The following is a 19,931-nucleotide window of genomic DNA, read 5'->3' on the forward strand; positions in this document are numbered from 1 at the left end:
TGAGGTGAAAAAAAGAGCCTCTTGCTTCAGGGCTCCCCTGTCCTCTTTACTTTGATGTGCTCCTGGCCCTTAGGCTGGTCCCAGACAGGTAATCAGGCCACTTCACTTGTGCCCCTTTGATGGTAGCAGTGACTTCAATTAAAAAACAATTCTCTGGCATGCAGGTTGTAGGTAAAGGATCAGGATTACATTACTGTGTGTTTCTCAACCCTTAGAAGTTCTAAAAGATGTATAGTTCCTATTCTGGTACCCATCTGTTTCAGAGGCTAATTGAACAATCTTTGAAGCTGGAAATTGAAAAAGAATACGAATCAAGTGTTCAGGAAATGGAAGACAAATCTAAATCTGTTTGTGGTGAAAATCCTTTAGAGAAATACATGAAAATCATGCAACAGAATCCAGACGAGGACACCACAGATAAGGTGCTGATGCTGTGGACGGGCGTCTGTGGGTGGGGAGTGCTGAGGGCTTCTGTGGTTTACTTGAAAACCTTGTGGTAAAGATCTGCCATCTCTACTGGAGACAAAGGGAAAAGCATAGAAAATCTGAAGGTCACATAGAGCTCCAGCCTTCTCAATATCTGACACTCCTGACAAATCATGGCTTTTGTTTGATTAAAAGATTGAAGAAGTTTTGATTTGTCAAAGTTTGTAAAAGTTGGGATATCTTCTTATTTTCAGAACAAGAAATAAATAAAATGAAAGCTCTATGATTGAATAATGAATGAGTTAGTCCTGAGACAGTAATATTTTATCTTAAGTCTAATGTACTATGTTGAGAATACCTTCCAGGTAGCTTATTCTGATGTGCTTGCTGAATGTCATGTTTAAAAGTCACTGCTTTTATAGACTCAGTTACTTATATAATTCAAAAACAGTTCTTATAGAAATCATAAAGTTTTAAATAAAGTGAATATAAATATACATCTAATTGCAAAATTCCTCTCCCCCCTCCTCTTTGTGTCAGAGTTCCAAAAAGGCGGTCCGAGAGAGCTCACAGTTGGACACACTGCCGTCTAGTGACACCAAAGACAAAAGGTATGGTGTCCCCAACATTGTGTTCTTATGCAAACCATTTATCATATTGCTGGTTCATTCTCAGCCAGGGAAGCGTTCAGATATTTGAGTCTGCCTGTAACTGAATCAGTCAAAATGACTGACTTAAAAAAAAAATCTATTGCATTTTATTAACCTGTCAAATTACTGATAAAAATTGTGAGCAAGGGCAGAAACCCCACAGGAAAGGAATGAGAACATGATAGAGATCACAGAAGAAACTTGACAAGAATATAACAGATTAAAAAAATTTTTGTCTTTTCCTAATTTAGTTTTGCGGCCTTTTCTCATGAGGAACCAGATGACATTTGGTAACCGTGTTGGCTGCCCAGCTTCTTACTCCAATATCATAACTAACGGCCTGTGAGTTCTCTGTAATGAGACAAACTGCTTAATAAAAATCATGTGGAATCCAGTGTGATTTTTTTTTCCCCTAGGTTCTGTTTGCTATTATAGTGTATAAATGAAAAATAATCTAGTCAAGTGACACCTCTTCAGGGTTTCTCATTCTTAGGCCTTTCATTACACTGAAATGAGCTAATTTTTTTCTCCATTTTTGTCTTTGGTTATATCTTATTGAGAACTTATCTTATTGGTCAAGTTCTAGGCCTCCCTTTTTGAACTTTCAGTTGTGTCCTTTCCTCTTAAGTGTTGGGTTCCCACCTGTCAAACAGGAGGCCATCTTCCCTGGCATTCTCCTTATGGTTTGTCCCTGAAAATACAAACACATATTTTTCTATTCTAGAGTTTCAGTGCTAACCAGTGGTCACCCAGAGCATAACACAGGCAGCGTCTGTCTACTCTGTCTTTCCAGTGAAACCCTAGAGTATTCCTTCCCCTTTACATATTCAGATTGGGCTAGTTGTCTTTGCTGGTGATGCTTGTTTGGCCATTAAGTTCCATACTAAAACAGGAAGGAGATTTGGGGGTGTTTATTATTCCTTAGACTTCTAATGATCAAACTACTGCACAATTGCACTCATTTCACATGCTAGCTCAAAATCCTCCAAGCTAGGCTTCAACAGTACGTGAACTGATAACTTCCAGATGTGCAAGCTGGATTTAGAAAAGGCAGAAGAACCAGAGATCAAATTGCCCCAGCATCCATTGGATCATAGAAAAAGCAAGAGAATTCCAGAAATACTTCTGGAATGCTTCATCTGCTTCTACTTCAGCCTTTGACTGTGTGGATCACAACAAACTGTGGAAAATTCTTAAAGAGATGAGAATACCAGAATACCTTACCTGCCTCCTGAGGACTCTGTTTGCAGGTCAAGAAGCAACAGTTAGAACCAGACATGGGACAACAGACTGCTTCAGAATCAGGGAATGGAGTACGTCAAGGCTGTATATTGTCACCGAGCTTATTTAACTTATATGCAGAGTACATGATGTGAAATGCCAGGGTGGATGAATCACAAGATGGAATCAAGATTGTAAGGAGAAATATCAGTAACCTCTGATGTGCAGATGATACCACTCTTATGGCTTAGAGAGCAAAGAGGAACTAAAGAGACTCTTAATGAAAGTGAAAGAGGAGAGTGAAAAGCTGGCTGAAAACTCAACATTCAGAAGACTAAGATCATGGCATCCAGTCCCATCACTTCATGACAAGTAGATGGGGAGATAATGGAAACAGTGACAGACTTTATTTTGGGGGGCTCCATAATCACTGCAAATGGTGACTGCAGCCATGAAATTAAAAGACACTTGCTCCTTGGAAGAAAAGCTATGACCAACCTAGATAGCATATTAAAAAGCAGAGATATTACTTTGCCAACAAAGGTCCATCTAGTCAAGGCTATGGTTTTCCAGTAGTCATGTATGGATGTGAGAGTTGGAGTTGTTGGACTGAGTTATTTATATATTTTGAATATTATCCCCTTATCAGAAACATGGTTTGTAAATATTCCATTATATAGATTACCATTTCATTTTGTTGATTATTTTCTTTGCTGTGCAAAAGTTTGATTTCTCATTTGTTTGTTTTTCTTTTTGGTATGAAATCAGAGTCCTCATCAAAACCAGTGTTTACCCTGTATGTTTTCTTCTAGGAATTTATGGTTTCAGGTCTTATGTCTTCAAGTCTTTAATCCATTTTGAGTTTATTTTTGTGTGTGGTGTAAGATAGGGGTCAGGTTTCATTCTTTTGCATGTGCCTATACAATTTTCCCAACACCACTTATTGATGAGACTGTTCTTTCCCTCTTACATAGTCTTGGCTCCTTTGTTGGAAATCAGTTGACCATATATACATAGGTTTATTTCTGGGTTCCATATTCTGTTCTGTTGATCTATGTGTGTGTTTTTATGCCAGTACCGTACTGTTTTCATTACTGTACTTTGTAATATAGGTGCTTTTATATTGGTTGCATAAATATTTACAAGTATTACATGTTTTGCTGAACTGACCTCTATATCATTACATTATGACCTCCTTTGTGTATTGTTACAGTCTCTGGCTTAAAGTTTACTTTGTATGATAAAAGTATAGCACCTCTTCTTTCTTTTGGCTTCTATTTGTATAGAATTTTCCCCTCTTCGCTTTTTAAAAAAATTTTTTCAATATTACTATGTTTTTATTTGTGTCATTTATGGATGTTCTTTTGTTGTGGTGGCAGTGAGGGGGGGGTAAAGGGAAACTTTCTTCATGCATGCACAAAGTGTGATACTGACCAAGGGTGATGGTGACAATTGCTCAACATCCTTGGGCTGGCTGAGGCTGACCTACGGTGAAACTCGGAAGTGAACTCCAGTCCCCGGAATCAGCCAAGCATGGGTCAGGAGGTGTGTTGGGGAGGGAGGAATCTGTCCCCTACCCAGCTGTCATACCCCATCCAGGGACATTCAGAAATAATCTTGCCGGCTTCTCAGTAAGCCCCACGTGGAGAAATGTGCACCAGGAAGATCGGGACCAGCAACAAGTATCTGCCTGGCCATCCAGATGCATCCTGCTTATGAGTTGCCAGCTGTCTTCTCCCTTCATTTTCAATCCGGTTTTTCCTTAAAGCTACAGTGAGTCTCTTGTGAGCAGCATTATTTATGGGTCTGTTTTTGTTTTTGTTTTTTAATCCATTTGTCTATTTTTTTTAATTGAAGTAAAGTTACTGTACAATGTTATGTTAGTTTCAAGTGTACAGAAAAGTGATTCAGTTCATTCTGTTTTTCAGAGTCCCTTTAAAGTAATTTTTGATAGGTATGTTAGATTTTGACATTTTGTTAAATTTTTTTTATTGTTTTGTATTCATTTGTTTTTTTCTTGTGTTCTTTGTGATTTGATGGTTTTCTGTTATGTTATACGTACATTTATCTTTTGTGTATCTTCTATAGCTTTTCACTTTGCTGTTACCCTGGGGATTACATAAAACATATTTATAACAGTTTAACCTGATAACTTAATTTTGAACATATACAAAGGCTGTACATTTATAGACTACTTCTTCCCATTTTGTATTTGATGTCACAATTTATATCTTTTTACATCATGTATCCACTGACAAATTATAGTTATTTTCAATCCTTTTGTCTTTTAATTTTTATGCTAGAGTTTCAAGGGATTTACCTACCACCATTACAACATTAGAGTATTTTGACTTTATATTTACCAGTGAGTTTAGTACTTTGATAGGTTTTCTGTCACTAATTAGCATCTCTTCATTTTAGCTTGAAGAACTTTTTTTTAACATTTCTTGTAAGACTGCTCTGGTGGTGATGAACTCCCTTTAGCTTTTGCTTGTTGGGAAATCTCTCTCAACTTTAGTTGTGAGGCACAGCTTAACTGGGTATAGTATCCTTGCTTGAAAGTTTTTCTCTTTGAACAGTTTGAATACATCATTTCAGTATCCTCTGGCTTACACAGTTTCTGCTGGTAGTCTTCCAGGTATTCCCTTATATGTAACAAGTTGTTTATCTCTTGGTGTTTTTCAGATTCTTTCCTGTCTGTAGCTTTTGACAATTCAAAATTAATGTATCTTGGGGACTTCTCAGGAAGTCCAGAGGTTAAGACTTCATGCTTCCACTGCAGGTTCAGTCCCTGGTCAGCCAAACAAACAAACGAAATATTGTTTCAGTGTTTATATCTCTTTGGATTCCTTTTTTTTTTTTTTTTTTTTTGGAACACTATGGACTTTGTGGATCTGAATATTTCTTTCCCCATATTAGGGAAGTTTTCAGCCATTATTTGTTTCAATAAATTTTCTGCCCCTTTCTTGTCTCCTTCATTGACCTCTATAATGTATATAGTTGGTTTACCTGATGGTGTCCTATAAGTCCCTTAAATTATCTTAATTCTTTTTCAGTTTTTTCCTATTTGCTCCTCTAACTGGATAAATTCCAGTGACTGTCTTCAAATTTGCTTGCCCATTTGTTTAGTCTGCTGTTGAACCCATCTGTTGAATTTTCTAGTTATTCTTCAACTATGTGATTTGTTTGGTGCTTTTAGACATACTATTTGAAATTCTCACTTTGTTCATGCATTGTTATCCTAATCTCAGTGAGCATCTGCATGACTATTACTTTGAACTCTCAGGTGAGTCACTTATTTCCATTTTATTAAAGTCTATTTCTGGAGTTTTATTCGTTTGGAATATAGTATATTTTTTTCTTCATTTTCTTTGTCTGTGTTGGTTTCTGTACACTGGATAAAACAGTCACCTCTCCCAGTCTCAACAGAGTGGTCTCTGTGGGAGATGAACTTTGTCATTCAGTCCAGCCCAAGCTTTTTGTTGCTTCTCAAACCTTCATGGTAGTCCAAGCTACCTTCTTTGTTCTTGGTGCTTCTTAGTAGTTGAGAGTGTTGTCAGGACTGGTCAGTGTGGCAGTGGGGACGATCACAGTCAGCATGTAGATGCAGGCTGATTGGGAAACTGACCTCTCAGATGGCAGCTGGGAAAATGAGCATTAGGTCTGATCCTGGAAGCTAGTGGTTTTTGCCTGCTCCCTCTGCACTTGGCCTGGGTGCATAGCTGCAGGGGTACTCGTACTCCAGTGCCTGGTAAGAACTGCTGCTACATCCTGTAGGCCTTGTGAATGCCAGTCCTGGTGGCTGTCAGAGCCAGATAATCTTCGGATCTGTCCCCTGGGTGGCAGGTGCCGATGCTGGAACACAGATCAGTGTACCAGCTCCTCCCTGGAGACATGGGTGATTAGAGCAGGTAGAGCATGGATGCAGTGGCTTTCTTGGTCCCAGGGGAGGATGGCAGTACCCTGTGTGCTAAATTAGAAGCCTGACTTTAGGCAGCCTTTTAATATATGTAAATAGACCCTTTTCAGGGAAAGACTCGGGAGTTGGTGAGTCCTCTCGAGCTGGGTAAGAACTGGCTGTGACAGCCATGTGGGTTTCTTGGACACCACAAAACACCTTAAAACAAGGTGTTTGGGGCATGGTCTGTTCTGTAGGTGAGTCATAAAAAGGGGAAGTGCTAGATGTGGGGTCCAAACCCTTTGCTCTTCAAGGTGAATTGTGGAGGTGGGAGTGCCCACCAGATTGTGTGGTGGTGTGCCAGAGTTAGGGTTTCTGATAAGTCTTACGTCTGAGCCTTTCCTGTCCATTTCAACATGGGTGTTTTCTGCTCATTGTGTAAGAGTAGCCCAGCTAGTTCCTGCTCGGTGTGCAGTGTCCTGTGCTGTGTGTCCATGGGAGGAGGGGGAGTTCAGGAGCCTCCTATGTCATGGTCTTAGTCCTAAACCCTCAGATAACATTTAACACTTCCCTTTCTGCTTTATTGACTATGCCAAAGCCTTTGACTGTGTGGATCACAATAAACTGTGGAAAATTCTGAAAGAGATGGGAGTACCAGACCACCTAACCTGCCTCTTGAGAAAGCTGTATGCAGGTCAGGAAGCAACAGTGAGAACTGGACATAGAACAACAGACTGGTTCCAAATAGGAAAAGGAGTACATCAAGGCTGTATATTGTCACCCTGCTTATTTAACTTATATGCAGAGTACATCATGAGACACGCTGGACTGGAAGAAACACAAGCTGGAATCAAGATTGCCGGGAGAAATATCAATAACCTCAGCTATGCAGATGACACCACCCTTATGGCAGAAAGTGAAGAAGAGCTAAAGAGCCTCTTGATGAAAGTGGAAGAGGAGAACGAAAAAGTTGGCTTAAAGCTCAACATTCAGAAAACGAAGATCATGGCATCTGGTCCCATCACTTCATGGGAACTAGATGGGGAAACAGTGGAAACAGTGTCAGATTTTATTTTGGGGGGCTCCAAAATCACTGCAGATGGTGATTGCAGCCATGAAATTAAAAGACACTTACTCCTTGGAAGAAAAGTTATGACCAACCTAGATAGTATATTCAAAAGCAGAGACATTACTTTGCCGACTAAGGTCCATCTAATCAAGGCTATGGTTTTTCCAGTGGTCATGTATGGATGTGAGAGTTGGACTGTGAAGAAGGCTGAGCGCCGAAGAGTTGATGCTTTTGAACTGTGGTGTTGGAGAAGACTCTTGAGGGTCCCTTGGACTGCAAGGAGATCCAACTAGTCCATTCTGAAGGAGATCAGCCCTGGGTGTTCTTTTGGAAGGAATGATACTAAAGCTGAAACTCTAGTACTATGGCCACCTCATGCAAAGAGTTGACTCATTGGAAAAGACTCTGATGCTGGGAGGGATTGGGGGCAGGAGAAGGGGATGACCGAGGATGAGGTGGCTGGATGGCATCACGGACTCCATGGATGTGAGTCTGAGTGAACTCTGGGAGATGGTGATGAACAGGGAGGCCTGGAGTGCTGCGATTCATGGGGTCGCAAAGATTCGGACACGACTGAGCGACTGAACTGAACTGAACTGAACTATTACTTTTCCCCTGCCCTTCTCTATCTTCAAAGCCCTTGTCTAAATCATTTATTGTGTTGTTTCAGTTTTCTAGGTTGGGGTTTGTTAGCTTCATTTCTTTTTATTTTTTTTTCCTCTGTCAGTCAACTTAAATTCTGAACTGTATTCTTATTACTCCAGATGAGGTTAGGGTCTGTTTCAAGAGCAGTAAGTCATCTCTTTATGCAGCACGGCAGGTGGTCACATCATTCCCCATGCGAGTGAATACAGTCTTCGAAATGTGACATGCTACCCTGCAGGCTGCCTACTCCTGCCTCCCCAAGAACCCCCAAATGGAGTCTGTTCAAATCCTCCCCAGGTGGGTAAGTTATATAGATAGCAAACAGGAAGATGGAGGGGCAGTTGAGAAAAAGTGTTTTTTTTAACCAAACCTGACTGACCTTTCTTTGTATTTTTTTTCTCAAAACTTTCTGTTGTTTTACTCATCCTAACACTCACTTTGAAAAAGTTACCTTAAGTAAAATTTGTAATTTTTCACACACTGCCAAGAACAAAGTAACCCTGCATTGGCTAGCAGAAGCTGTCACCATTTAGGACAATACAGTACTCACAAAGCATGCTGCCTCCTTTAAATCTTGAAAGAGGCAGACCTCCTCCTATTGTGCTTTGCTTTATTGCATGTCACAGATAACTAAGATTTTTATAATTTAAAGGTCTGTGGCAACCCGAACAAATCTGTTGTTGCTGTTTTTCCAACAGCATTTGCCCACTTTGTGTCTGTGTCACATTTTGGTAATTCTAACAGTATTTAAAAGACGCTTACTCCTTGGGAGAAAAGTTATGACCAACTTAGATAGCATATTGAAAAGCAGAGATGTTACTTTGCCAACAAAGGTCCGTCTAGGCAAGGCTATGGTTTTTCCAGTGGTCATGTATGGATGTGATAGTTGGACTATAAAGAAAGCTGAGCACCAAATAATTGATGCTTTTGAACTGTGGCGTTGGAGAAGACTCTTGAGATTCCCTTGGACTGCAAGGAGGTCCAACCAGTCCATCCTAAAGATCAGCCCTGGGTGTTCTTTGGAAGGAATGATGCTCAAGCTGAAACTCCCGTACTTTGGCCACCTCATGCAAAGAGTTGACTCATTGGAAAAGACTGTGATGCTGGGAGGGATTGGGGGCAGGAGGAAAAGGGGATGAAAGAGGATGAGACAGCTGGATGGCATCACTAACTCGATGGAGGTGAGTTTGAGTGAACTCCGGGAGATGGTGATGGACAGGGAGGCCTGGCGTGTTGCGATTCATGGGGTCGCAAAGAGTTGGACACAACTGAGCAACTGAATGGAACTGAACAGTATTTCAAACCACTGCTAGCAAAAAGATGACAGCTCACTGAAAGCTCAGGTGATGGATAGTGTTTTCTGCAGTGAAGTATCCTTTAATTAAGGTGTATATGTTGTTTGTTTTTTAAGATATAATGTTACTGCACATGTTAATAGACTGTGCTGTAGAACACCTATATGCACTGGGAAGTCCAAAAATTCATGTTACTCTTTGTTGTACCATTTGCTGTATCTCAGTGGTATGGAACAAAACCTGCAGTGTCTCTGAGGTTTGCCTGGATTAGGAACTGTTAGAAAGCCCTAAAAGGATTGTTTCAATGTACAGTATTTTGCTTGTTGGTTATTAAATGAGTAGGTGAGTCCCGTATAATTTTGACTTGATTTTCATTCCTTGGAAATTAATTTTCACAATGTGTAACTAGAAAAAGGGAAAACTCTTAAACCTCTAGAGGTTCCTACATTTTGTGGCAGGATATCTGTCAGTATTTTAGATAGTACCTGTGATCTGATTAACTTAAGAAATAACTGCACACAAAACTCCATAAACAGAAAGTGTTAAGATGTGTGACCAACAGCATAATAATTGGACTGCTGATGTTCTCCTGCTGTGCATGAGGGAAGGGTGATAATCCAGAGGCAGTGCCTCCTTTAGAAATGTCAATAGTACTCAGAAAGGTCATATATAGACAGTCCACATGTATAGTCATGCTGACAGGTAAGTAGTTGAAAGAGATTATAAAATGAAGTCCTAAGTAAGAAATCTAGCTCTGCGGCTTAGTTTTTTTTAATTGAAATATAGTTGATTTACAATGTTGTGTTAGTGATGTATACAAAAGTGATTCAGTTATGCATGTGTGTATATATATATAAACACATATATGTGTTTTTTATATACATTTTTTCAGACTCTTCTTTCCGTTTATAGTTTATTACAAAATAGTGATTATAGTTCCCTGTGCTCTATACAGTAGGACCCTGTTGTTGAATAGACCGTGGTATCTTCGGTTGGTAAAACAGCCAGTGTTACGTGGACCTTTATGAAGGTTCCTCACTGTTCCCACTGTCTCCAAACAGAAAGCTTTGTATTAATCCCATAAATTAGTATATAATTTTTCTGACTAGCTTCATACCTAAGTGTTAGTGGCAATTTATGTAACATACTGCCCAGTGGGTTACAGTGTTTTCTCAAATTGCTCTTGCTTTAAAAGAGGCTTCTGTCAGAAATGAAACACGTAGCACTTGGAAACTTGATTTCTGTACAAATGTAGAATCTTGATTATGCATACTGTTTAAAAATAACACCATACCGAGGACAGAGAGAGAGTATATATGTATGGTAAAAAGGCAAGTGAATGAAGCTATAATTTTTATTTCATTTCTTGTAATACATCCACAGCTATTTCCACCTAAATAGATCTTTAAAATAAGCATACACAGGTATTGACTATTATCTACAAATATTTATTGTAACACTTGAATAGAACTACAGGAAGCCCTTGGCACTGATAGAAAATATTGATTCACTGTTAGGTTACAAAAATTTATACATAGCAAAATTTAATGCTCTTTACATAAAAAATATTAGACTACTTAAACAAAACTTTCAAAAATTCCTGGTAAGAGCTACCAGAATTAGAAAAGTAAAATTAGGCTTTAGACACTGCCTCTTCTAGAACACTGGACTCAAACAGCACCTCCACTGCTGGAAAAAATATTTAGGTCTGTCATGCAACAGGAAAACAAAACACCAAGCTATTCTGGAACAACTGTTCTACACAGAAGAGATCGTCTCCCGATTTAGAAAAAGAAAAAATAGTCAAGATCCAAATAGGCATTTTTAGGCATTAACAACAACACCAACAAAAAGAATCCAAATGAAATATTATACTTGCTGTTCAATTTTAATAGCATCTGATAAAGGTATGCTTCCTTTCATTTTAACACATTTCTGCACGTGGATATGTTTAAAATCCAGGAAACAGCCAAACCACAAGTTAATTCTTAACATGAATATACATAGTTAACCCTATTATATTATGCAGCCCCCTTTAAAAGCACTGATGCACCCAACAGTTATATGTATCATTTCATAAAGAACAACACAAAGTTTACCATCACTAATACCCAATACCTATAGTCACTTAATGTTCTGAAACACAATGATTTAAAAGGCAAGTTTCTTTTGAAGATGGCTTAAACTCAAGCATTTGGGTTTTTTTCTTTTCCTGAACATTGAACTTTATTCCAGGAAACTTAAGATTTAGATAAGAAAACGTGAAATAAATACCAAACCTAATTGAAATTAATTCAGTATTCAAGTCTATAAAAGTAGGAGGTGTGTGGTCTGTTGGTAATTAGGTTTTGGGTAGTTGGTATGAAATTGTAAACTTGCTATTCAGACCACATAAAAATCGTTTTGAGTGGTGGTCATTTTAATAAGGTAACACTTCTTTATTAAGAAAAACATTTGTGGAACAAAATTCTTTGAAGGATTTGGGGTTACCTATTTTAAGTTCTTAGAAATTGAAAACAAATACTCATTAAGGCAAAGCTGACATTTATGTAAAAGAAACCTATTACAAAAATTGATTTTGGATAGCTTGTCAGTCTGAATCTAGCTTCATCCATGGTAGGTAATGCAGAATTATTATAATGGGCTCATTTTAGCATTCTTGAGAGAAAGAAAAAAAAAACAATTTCTGATTGGACCAGGAAATTAGTATGTCCTGGACTTAAGAGGGGTGGGGAGGTCAGCTATTTTTCTTACAAGGGTCAACTCTAAGAATCACTTTATCTTTGAGCCACAATTTCATACATGTCAGCTGTCAGGAATGCAATGTCGCATCAATTCCATTTTAGTTCCTATTTAGATGTGTTTGAGGACAGATGGTAGAAGGGAATGTGTGGGCATACCGCCTGATGCTGTGATGGCATGGTCATTATCAAGGGGTATCGTGTTCTCAGAGCCTGTCTTGGTGGGATTGTGAACATGCCACAAATTTCAAAAGGATAAATATTCATTTTGTTGAAGTGTTGCCTTTTAAAATGGCTCCCATGAAACCTCCAATATCTTGTAAAGAAACAGAGTTACCTACTGGAAAGTTTTCCTAGAAATACATCCCAGCAGCTTGAGACAGACAGTGAAGTGTTTGGACTTCTACGTGAGTTTGTTTGGTGGGGTACACATCTGTACTGCAGAGCAGCTGTCTGATGATTTGTCAGAGCTGTAAATTCGTTGGCTGAGACCCTCTGGCAAACATTTATGTGTAAGAATTGAGTTGTTCTTTTGACCGAGACTGGATATCTTGCAGTTCCTGTTCTTCCTTTGCTTTGATATCCTGGTAAGCCTGCATTTTGCTTGCATCCTTTAAGTAAGCCCAGTTAGAAGACAGTATCATGAGGAAGTGGATCTGGAAAAGAAGGGTGAGCATGATGGCTAGTGAGCATGTGAGAAGGCAAAGCGAGCTGTGAAGGCAGATTAGACGCTCTGTGCTGTAAAAATGGAGAGGGTTATTCCGGATTAATATTCATTCTGCTATCAGAGGCATCGGAGACTGAGTGCAAGCTCTGCTAGGACGCTTCATATTAAAAGGGTGAAAAAAGTTAGTAAACAAACATAATGAATCAAGAGAAAATGGCCCAAGTTACTGTTAAGAAAAGGCAAAAATGAAATACGACAGGGTGTTTTTTACCATTTTAAGAGTCACTTGAAAAACAAAGGCAAAAGTTCAGAAACACGCTGTGTGGTTATTTTGGAATGAGTGTCGTGCAAAGATCTTTCCTATCTGTGGACAAAAATCAATTTCCCCAAAGGCCTGAAAGTGTGAACGGTGTTTATTTTGAGTAAATAATATAAAACTACATATTTAACATGGAAAAATTAAGTGAATGTCAAAACCAAAATTAAGAACTATCAGCAAAGCATGCAGTCCCTGTGTTAACACACTTTTAGTAGTGAAACTAGTTTTCGTGTATAACTGCCGTGATTTCATTTCACAAAACGTCAAAATCGTTATGATCATTCTTTACAGTTTGATGTGGCAAATGCTTCTTTCCCGCTTATTTTCCTCATCTTTCCTGCAAAATCTATATATCAAGTTCCTTATATTTCCTTCTCAACATATTGGAGACTTTCAGATCCAAGCACAATTACTTTCCCCATTAGAATCTTACGTGCAGTTTGAGAAGTGGCTATGAGGAATCAGTTACTACTCACCCCAATCCAACACTGTGAGGTTATCCATTCTGTGGGCTCTGAAAGGACTGATGGTGTTGTGTAAAAATAAAACTACATATAAATATTTTTTGAGAGATAACAAGTGAGCTCTTTTTCTTCAAATTTTTGTCAGCTTATTTGAGGGGCATTTATTTGGTAGTGAGCCCTATAATCGTTAAAAATACGGTAATCAGATTTAAAAAATATTTATAAAATATTTTCCAAACAGAGTCTGAGAAGACCAAATCCAGATGAAAACGGTTCTCTTCCAATTCATCTTCAGCACGTGTGTTCATTACTGAAATGGGTTATCAAGCAAGCAAAAATAATGGAAAACACAGGTATTCCAGTTTTAATACTTCACTTAGAGATACTGCTCAGAGTTTAAGTTCAAAGAACTTTGTTAAAAAACAAAGACATTGTTTTTCAGTGGCTGCTCACCAATGTCAGTATATAACTGAATCCTTTCCACAATGTGGAAATAGCCAGATCTCATCATCATTTTGGAGTTCATGTACGGTAAGTCATTTGAGTAATCTACCATGCAAAATGAGTTGACTAAAGCGATTTACAAATTACTGTAACAAAACTGCAGAAGCCTAGGCTCTGCTTTAGTCTGGGGGTCAGTGATACTTCACGCTACGGAATATAGCTCTCTAAAGCTCCTTATTGGCCTTATGCAACTTAGAACTTAGTGCAGCAATCTTCCCGACTCTTAAACTTCAAAACCGCATAGTTATATGTGGTAGCCATCATGTAGATCAGCTGGTGGAAGAGAACAGAACAGGACAGTAAGATACAGGCAGTGCGGGCCTCTGCCCCGACACTTCTAAACTCGGCCGGAGATGGGAGCCAGCTCAAGAGCCTAGGGTGTTTCTTTTTTGCCATTTGTAAGCCCATTATATCTCGCACACTCAAGTTTCTGGAGTCTCACGTATACAATAAGTTATCAGCCCAGAGAACAGGTCCCCATCCTGAGGGAATAGAGGGTTGCCTCCACGTGGGGAGGGATGACATCAAAGGTTGGACAAACTCTGAAGGACTCACTTCCTCATTTCTCAGCTCTTGAGGTTCCCCCTCATTCTACCCACCTTAGAGCTCTGGACACCACAAGCCAAGCCCTCCCAAGTTTTTGGTCCACGTGATACACACAGACACACGCCTGTGTGGTGGCATCTTCCGTATCTGTGAATCTGTCCTTGTGCTAAAATTTCCTTAACTCTCAGGTCAGCACTCACAGCCATGCGGACACACAGGATGCGGAAGAGCTGACATGCCCAAGGCAACTGTGGCAGCCTTGGCAGCTATGGCAAGCTGTAAACAAGCATCTTTTTCATCATGTACCCTGGTTTTTGCATTTTTGTGACCTCACTCTTTCTGTGGTCCCTCATGAGAGTGCTAAAGGGCCGTCTAGTGTTCCTAAGCGCAGGGAGACTGCAGGGGACCTGACGGAGAAAATACATGTGTTCAGCAAGCTCCAGTCAGGCCTGAGACACACTGCTGCTGGCCGTGGGTACACTGTTCATGAATCAGCAATGCATACCCCACAAGATGCCTTTAAACGGAGGCAAAAGGATTCTTCCCACCGAATCTGAATCTCATCACCTACCATGAATGCCAAGACCAGCACCTCATCCTTCCTGCAAGCTAGACACGGGGTACGTTTACATAGGGGCACCTGAACCGAGGCAGAGTCCCAGGTGTGTTGGCTGGAAGGGAAGTCTGTTAGGATGCTGCCTGCAGGAAGGGGGCCAGCACTCACCAGGGCAATGACGGTGGCGCCAGCTCCGGCACAGGCCACGATGAACAGGTGATAGGACATGTAGAACTAGGAGAGAACCGGGCACCGAGGTGAGCATTCTGCGGGGGAGTGATGGCCTCCTCTATTCTGGGCGCACTCCCTCTTCCTCTGTAGGGCTGATTTCTGAAGGCCGGGCACATGCTGGGCTTAGCTGGGGAGCTTTCAGAACTTGGCAAGAGGCTGTACCCCAGGCCAGTTACATGGGAGTAGCTGGGGCTGCTCCCCACGAACAGGGTATTATCTTGCTCCTGCATGCCTGCTACCTGCAGCCCAGATCATGGATGTACACACCCAGCAGCCGGGTAGGCGGGCCCTGATTATTGCGGTTGTTCCTTACTTCCTAAACCATGTCAGGATCATCTTAAATGCGAGCTTCCACCAGTGCATTTGAGAATCTGCTTTTATATACAGTTATAAGCCAATGCCTGAAGACTTTCTAGGGCAGAGAGATTTTTCAACCACAGTGTGTCAGGATTTACTGCCAAGTAAGGATGAATAAGCAATAGCAGCAACTCAGTCTAATCAAAAGAATAAGTTGCCAATGTATAAAAATTCAGTTGTATACAAATTGAGGGCAGTCCTCTCTGGGAAAATTTACATTGGTCCTATGACAAATGTTCTACTTTGAAAAACGATCTGAAGATGAAGAACTGAGATATATTCAGACTGGGCAGGATTGGGATCACTCTCCAAATATCACCAAAAGAGAAAGCTGTCTGGTGGCGCAGGACCGTCACTCTGGATTCAGCCATGGCACAGGGCCGTTGTCTAGGTAGAAAATGGTGGCTCAGCGCCCTCTCGTGGTCTTTCTCCCTAGGAGCACCCTTTGCCTCAGCCTGAAGTGCCCAGTGGTCGTCTAGGATCAGCTGAGGGGCCGGGGCCTACCTCGTTGGTGTTGCAGATGTTTTCCAGGGCCGAGCCACATATTCTTCCTGGGAAAGCATTCCAAGGGATGATTCCTAGAAAGTGAATCCCAGCAGAAGGTTAGTAATTAGCACAAATGCCAGTGCCCCTGCTTGCACTGGGCCCCTCCACTTTCAGAGGCAGTTACAACACAGTCACGTGCTGTGCTCTTCATCAACAATTGATGTATCTGCCCTCTGCAGAAGAAACTTTCTGGAATAAAAAAAGTCCTATTTGGACAACAGGGCAAGAGCAAAGGCAACTAGTCCATGAGAGAATTAGACAAATTATGCTTTGGTTAGTTGAGCTGATATTCATGAACTCGAGTTCAACAGCTGCAGGACAACCCCCACCCCCACCCCCCCTTATAAGGCATTTCCTCCTCCTGAAACCAAACACATCTCGCCTTGAACTTCATGGTCTGCAGCCTTGCTTCTCAAGCTCTTTCACCATGATTGGCCCTGACTCCGTTCTGAAAGGGAGAGGCTATGCTCAGAAAGGTTCATGGCAATTTGAGAGGAATTTGTTTATATTCTGTAATCTGCACTTCTATTTTGTATATCTTTGCTTTTCTGTTCCTTTTTGTTGTGTTTTACAAGTATCTCAGAACTACTTCTGGAATGAAAGTCCAATTGGAAGCTTGGAAAACCACTGTACTTCCTCACAGAGTGAGGCCAGCTCAGCCTGTGGTGTCCTTGCTGTATCCAATTCCCCTCTGTGGTCACCTCATCCACATGGTGGCTGCTGCTTTTTCGGTCATTAATGCCTCGATGTACCCTTAAATATGAGACATACATCAAGTTCTCTTGTCTCCCAGGAGGTCAGAAAAGAAGATACTTAAAAACTATTCCTTCTACCTTTGTTATGGACCAGTAGTAAGTTTTTGTTTCAGGAGAATAGGAAATGATGAAACCACTGATTTCAAGAACAGAAGATTTTAAAAATGATTACTGATGACATTTATAGTGAATGCTGAAGAGTAGGGAAATGATACATGCACCTAGATATTCATTTATAAATATTTTAAAAATAAATTTGAATCTCTGTTTTCCATCTATTCTAAAGAACAGTGTAGTTGAACCTTTGGCTCTATGAGAAGAGCTCAGTGCAAGGGGCATTTTAGGTTAAGTTTTGTATTACGGTTCAAGGTAAGATGCTGAGGATAAGCCAGACAGGAAGAAACCTCTTTTAGAAAAGCTCTGAAAGAACAATTATTTCCTCTTCAATTCTAATGGAAAACTTTTTTTCCCCTAGTTGATCCTGCCAAGAACAGGATTTCCACCATCCTGGACAGAAGTACTACTGAAACTGCCTTTTCTCATTCAGGAGGGATGTCTGGTTTGCAGTGATGGACAGGAGGTGCCATGGCCCTTTCTGTGGCCTCTCAAGATGAACTAAACTTAGGTGAAGTGCCCACTCAGAAAAATATGTTTGAATAGATATCCAGCACTCAGCTTTGCTAGAGTCCCTTTGGATGACTTTAAAATATGCCTGGATTTTATGTTGTCATCTAGAGCCGCATCTCCTCTCCTGAATCTTCAAAGTCTCCACTTACATCCTGAGTCTCCAGAATCTCATCTCCTGAGTGTCCAGAATCTTGTCTACAGTCTCCTCTCAAGACTAGCCTAGGTCTTCTCTCCTTTCCTGAGTCTTATCTCCAGAGTCTCCTGAGTCTTCAGGGTCTAACCTCCAGAGTCTCATCTCCTGAGTCTCCTCTCCCGAGTTGCCTAACCCTCTTCTCTCCTGAGTCTCCTTTCTTGAGCTCCTGAGACACCAGGGTCTCATCTCCTGAGTCTCGTCTGCTCAGTCTCCTGACTCTCCTGAGTAGCGGAAGCCTCGTCTGCTCTGCTGAGTATCCTAGGTGTCCTTTCCTGAGTGTGCTATCCTGAGTCGATAGTGTATCCTGTCCAGGGTCTTGTCTCCTGAGTCTCATTCGCTGAGTCTCCAGAGTCTCGTCTCCTGAGTCTCCAGGGTCTTTCTCCTGACCCTCCTGTCCAGGGTCTCATCTCCTGTGGCTATAGATCTCCTCTCCTGAGTCTCCTGTCTCTCCGCTCATGAGTAGCCTAAATCTCCTCTCATGAGTCTCCTCTTCACAGTCTCCTGTCCTGAGACCCCGGGCTCTTATCTCCTGAGTCTCGTAACCCTTATCTCCTCTCTTTAGTCTCCTAAGTCTCTCCTGAATCTGCTCTCCAGGGTCTCGTCTCCTGAGTCTCTAGTGTCTCTTCTCCTAAGACTCCAAGGTCTTGTCTCCTGACTCTGCTATCCAGGGTCTTGTCTCCAGAGTCTCATCTCCTGAGTCTCCACTGTGTTGTCTCCCGAGTCTCCTAACTGTCCTGTCCTGAGTAGCCTAAGTCTCCTCTCGTCTCCTTAGTCTCCTAAGTCTCCTCTCCTGAGTCTCCTGTCCCAAATCTCCAAAGTCTCCAGTCTTGGGTCTCATCTCCCAAGTCTCCCTAGTTCCTCTCCTAAGTCTCTAGGGTCTCATCCCCTGATCTCCAGAGTCTCGTTTCTTCAGTCTTCTCTGCTTTCTTCTGCTCTTCTCCATCCTAATGATTATTAGAATTATTATTATTACAACCCTGTAATAATTTAGACCCGCATATGCACATAGAATACAAATCACGGACTGCACAGGAAGTACCATATTGCCGGATGTCCACACAGATCTGCTCCACTCCTGCTGTCCCGTTGGTTTGGGGGGACTTGATGACTTCACAGGTGGACCATATGTTGTAGAACATAAACACTGGCACTGCCGAGAAACCAAACACACCCAGCCAGGCCACTCCCAACACATAGGTGAGGAAGACGAACTAGGACAAGAAGGAGAAAGAATCTTCACCAACCAGTGCAATCCCTGGGAGGAAGAATTAATATATTTCTCCTAATACTGAACTTGCTGGATGCAGTCACTGGACCATAGCAGATACAGGGAAGTGTTGGAACTTTACAGTTCCCTATTTAGTAAGGATGTAAGTAGCCAAGGCAGGCTGTCCCTTGTCCAAGGTCACTGAGCTAGCTGGGACAGGGCCTCCTTCAGCCGTGCCTTGTAAATATCAGTTCCACACTTACCAAGGTGTGTGGATGCTCTCACAGGCCACTGCATTAGAACCCTGTTCCAAATTGCCTGTATTCTACATAATAGAGGGGCTGTAGAACAGCCACCACTATAGGAAGCTCTTTCTGGAAAAGAACCTGGGTAGTTTCATGATCCTGTGAAATTACTAAAAAGCATTAGATGCACCTTTACTACATTTACAATAGCCATGAACACAAGCTTAGTGCACAGTAAACCTGCTCAAATGCTCATTTCCCTCTAGTCTTGCTTGGTTTTACATCTTTAAGAGTCCTCACCTCAGGACAGCAGAGAGCTCAGTTGGTGTCCTCAGCCCTGCAGCCTGTGTGTTTATCTTCCTCCTTCCATGACTTTCTGCCTCCATGTGAGTGCATCTCTCTCAACTCTCCAGCTGTTTGCTTCACATCCAACCAGTTTTCAAATGCCAGACCCACACATCCAGCTGCTTGGCATAGGCCATTATAAACCCCACTTCAACGACCCCCCCCTCACTCCAACTCCAAAAATGCCTCCTTCCCACCTCTCCCTCCACCCCTGAGTCTCCTTTTGTGATAGAGCACTTTCTGACCCTGTCTCTTACCAAGCCCCTTACCAAGCCTCTGTCCTCCACTAGGTCAGCAAACACTGCCTGTGAAAGGCCAGAGAAGGAACTGGTCAGGTTCCACTGGGTCACACATACGCCTCAGCTTTGCTGAGTGAATGCAATCACAGACCACATGTTGGCAAGGGAAGTGGGTGCCAAAAACC

At 41.3% G+C, this 19,931-nt stretch overlaps 2 protein-coding genes across 22 annotated transcripts in view; one reads left to right on the plus strand and one right to left on the minus strand.

The window, feature by feature from the left end:
* OFD1 (OFD1 centriole and centriolar satellite protein) overlaps positions 1-1,466 on the plus strand; it is a 61,217-nt gene extending 59,751 nt beyond the window's left edge. For 7 of the 12 annotated variants that reach the window (XM_060408221.1, XM_060408223.1, XM_060408222.1 and 4 more), the window contains 2 exons: positions 264-422; positions 967-1,466. In XM_060408221.1, coding sequence (XP_060264204.1) covers positions 264-422; positions 967-1,125 — 318 coding nt within the window. In that variant the 3' untranslated portion in view covers positions 1,126-1,466. The remainder of the gene's footprint in view (positions 1-263; positions 423-966) is intronic. The other 5 variants (XM_042242456.1, XM_004021909.5, XM_042242457.1 and 2 more) reach the window with 1 other exon arrangement.
* A 9,078-nt stretch (positions 1,467-10,544) lies between these two features.
* The window catches only part of GPM6B (glycoprotein M6B), a 156,059-nt gene continuing 146,672 nt past the window's right edge, over positions 10,545-19,931 (minus strand). For 4 of the 10 annotated variants that reach the window (XM_060408237.1, XM_060408235.1, XM_060408236.1 and 1 more), the window contains 3 exons: positions 18,750-18,921; positions 16,094-16,167; positions 10,545-15,235 (listed from right to left, as the gene is read on the minus strand). In XM_060408237.1, coding sequence (XP_060264220.1) covers positions 14,930-15,235; positions 16,094-16,167; positions 18,750-18,921 — 552 coding nt within the window. In that variant the 3' untranslated portion in view covers positions 10,545-14,929. The remainder of the gene's footprint in view (positions 15,236-16,093; positions 16,168-18,749; positions 18,922-19,931) is intronic. The other 6 variants (XM_027963259.3, XM_012106240.4, XM_004021913.5 and 3 more) reach the window with 2 other exon arrangements.

This window comes from Ovis aries, chromosome X, assembly GCF_016772045.2.
Source record: "Ovis aries strain OAR_USU_Benz2616 breed Rambouillet chromosome X, ARS-UI_Ramb_v3.0, whole genome shotgun sequence".
NCBI classification, from domain to species: domain Eukaryota; kingdom Metazoa; phylum Chordata; class Mammalia; order Artiodactyla; family Bovidae; genus Ovis; species Ovis aries.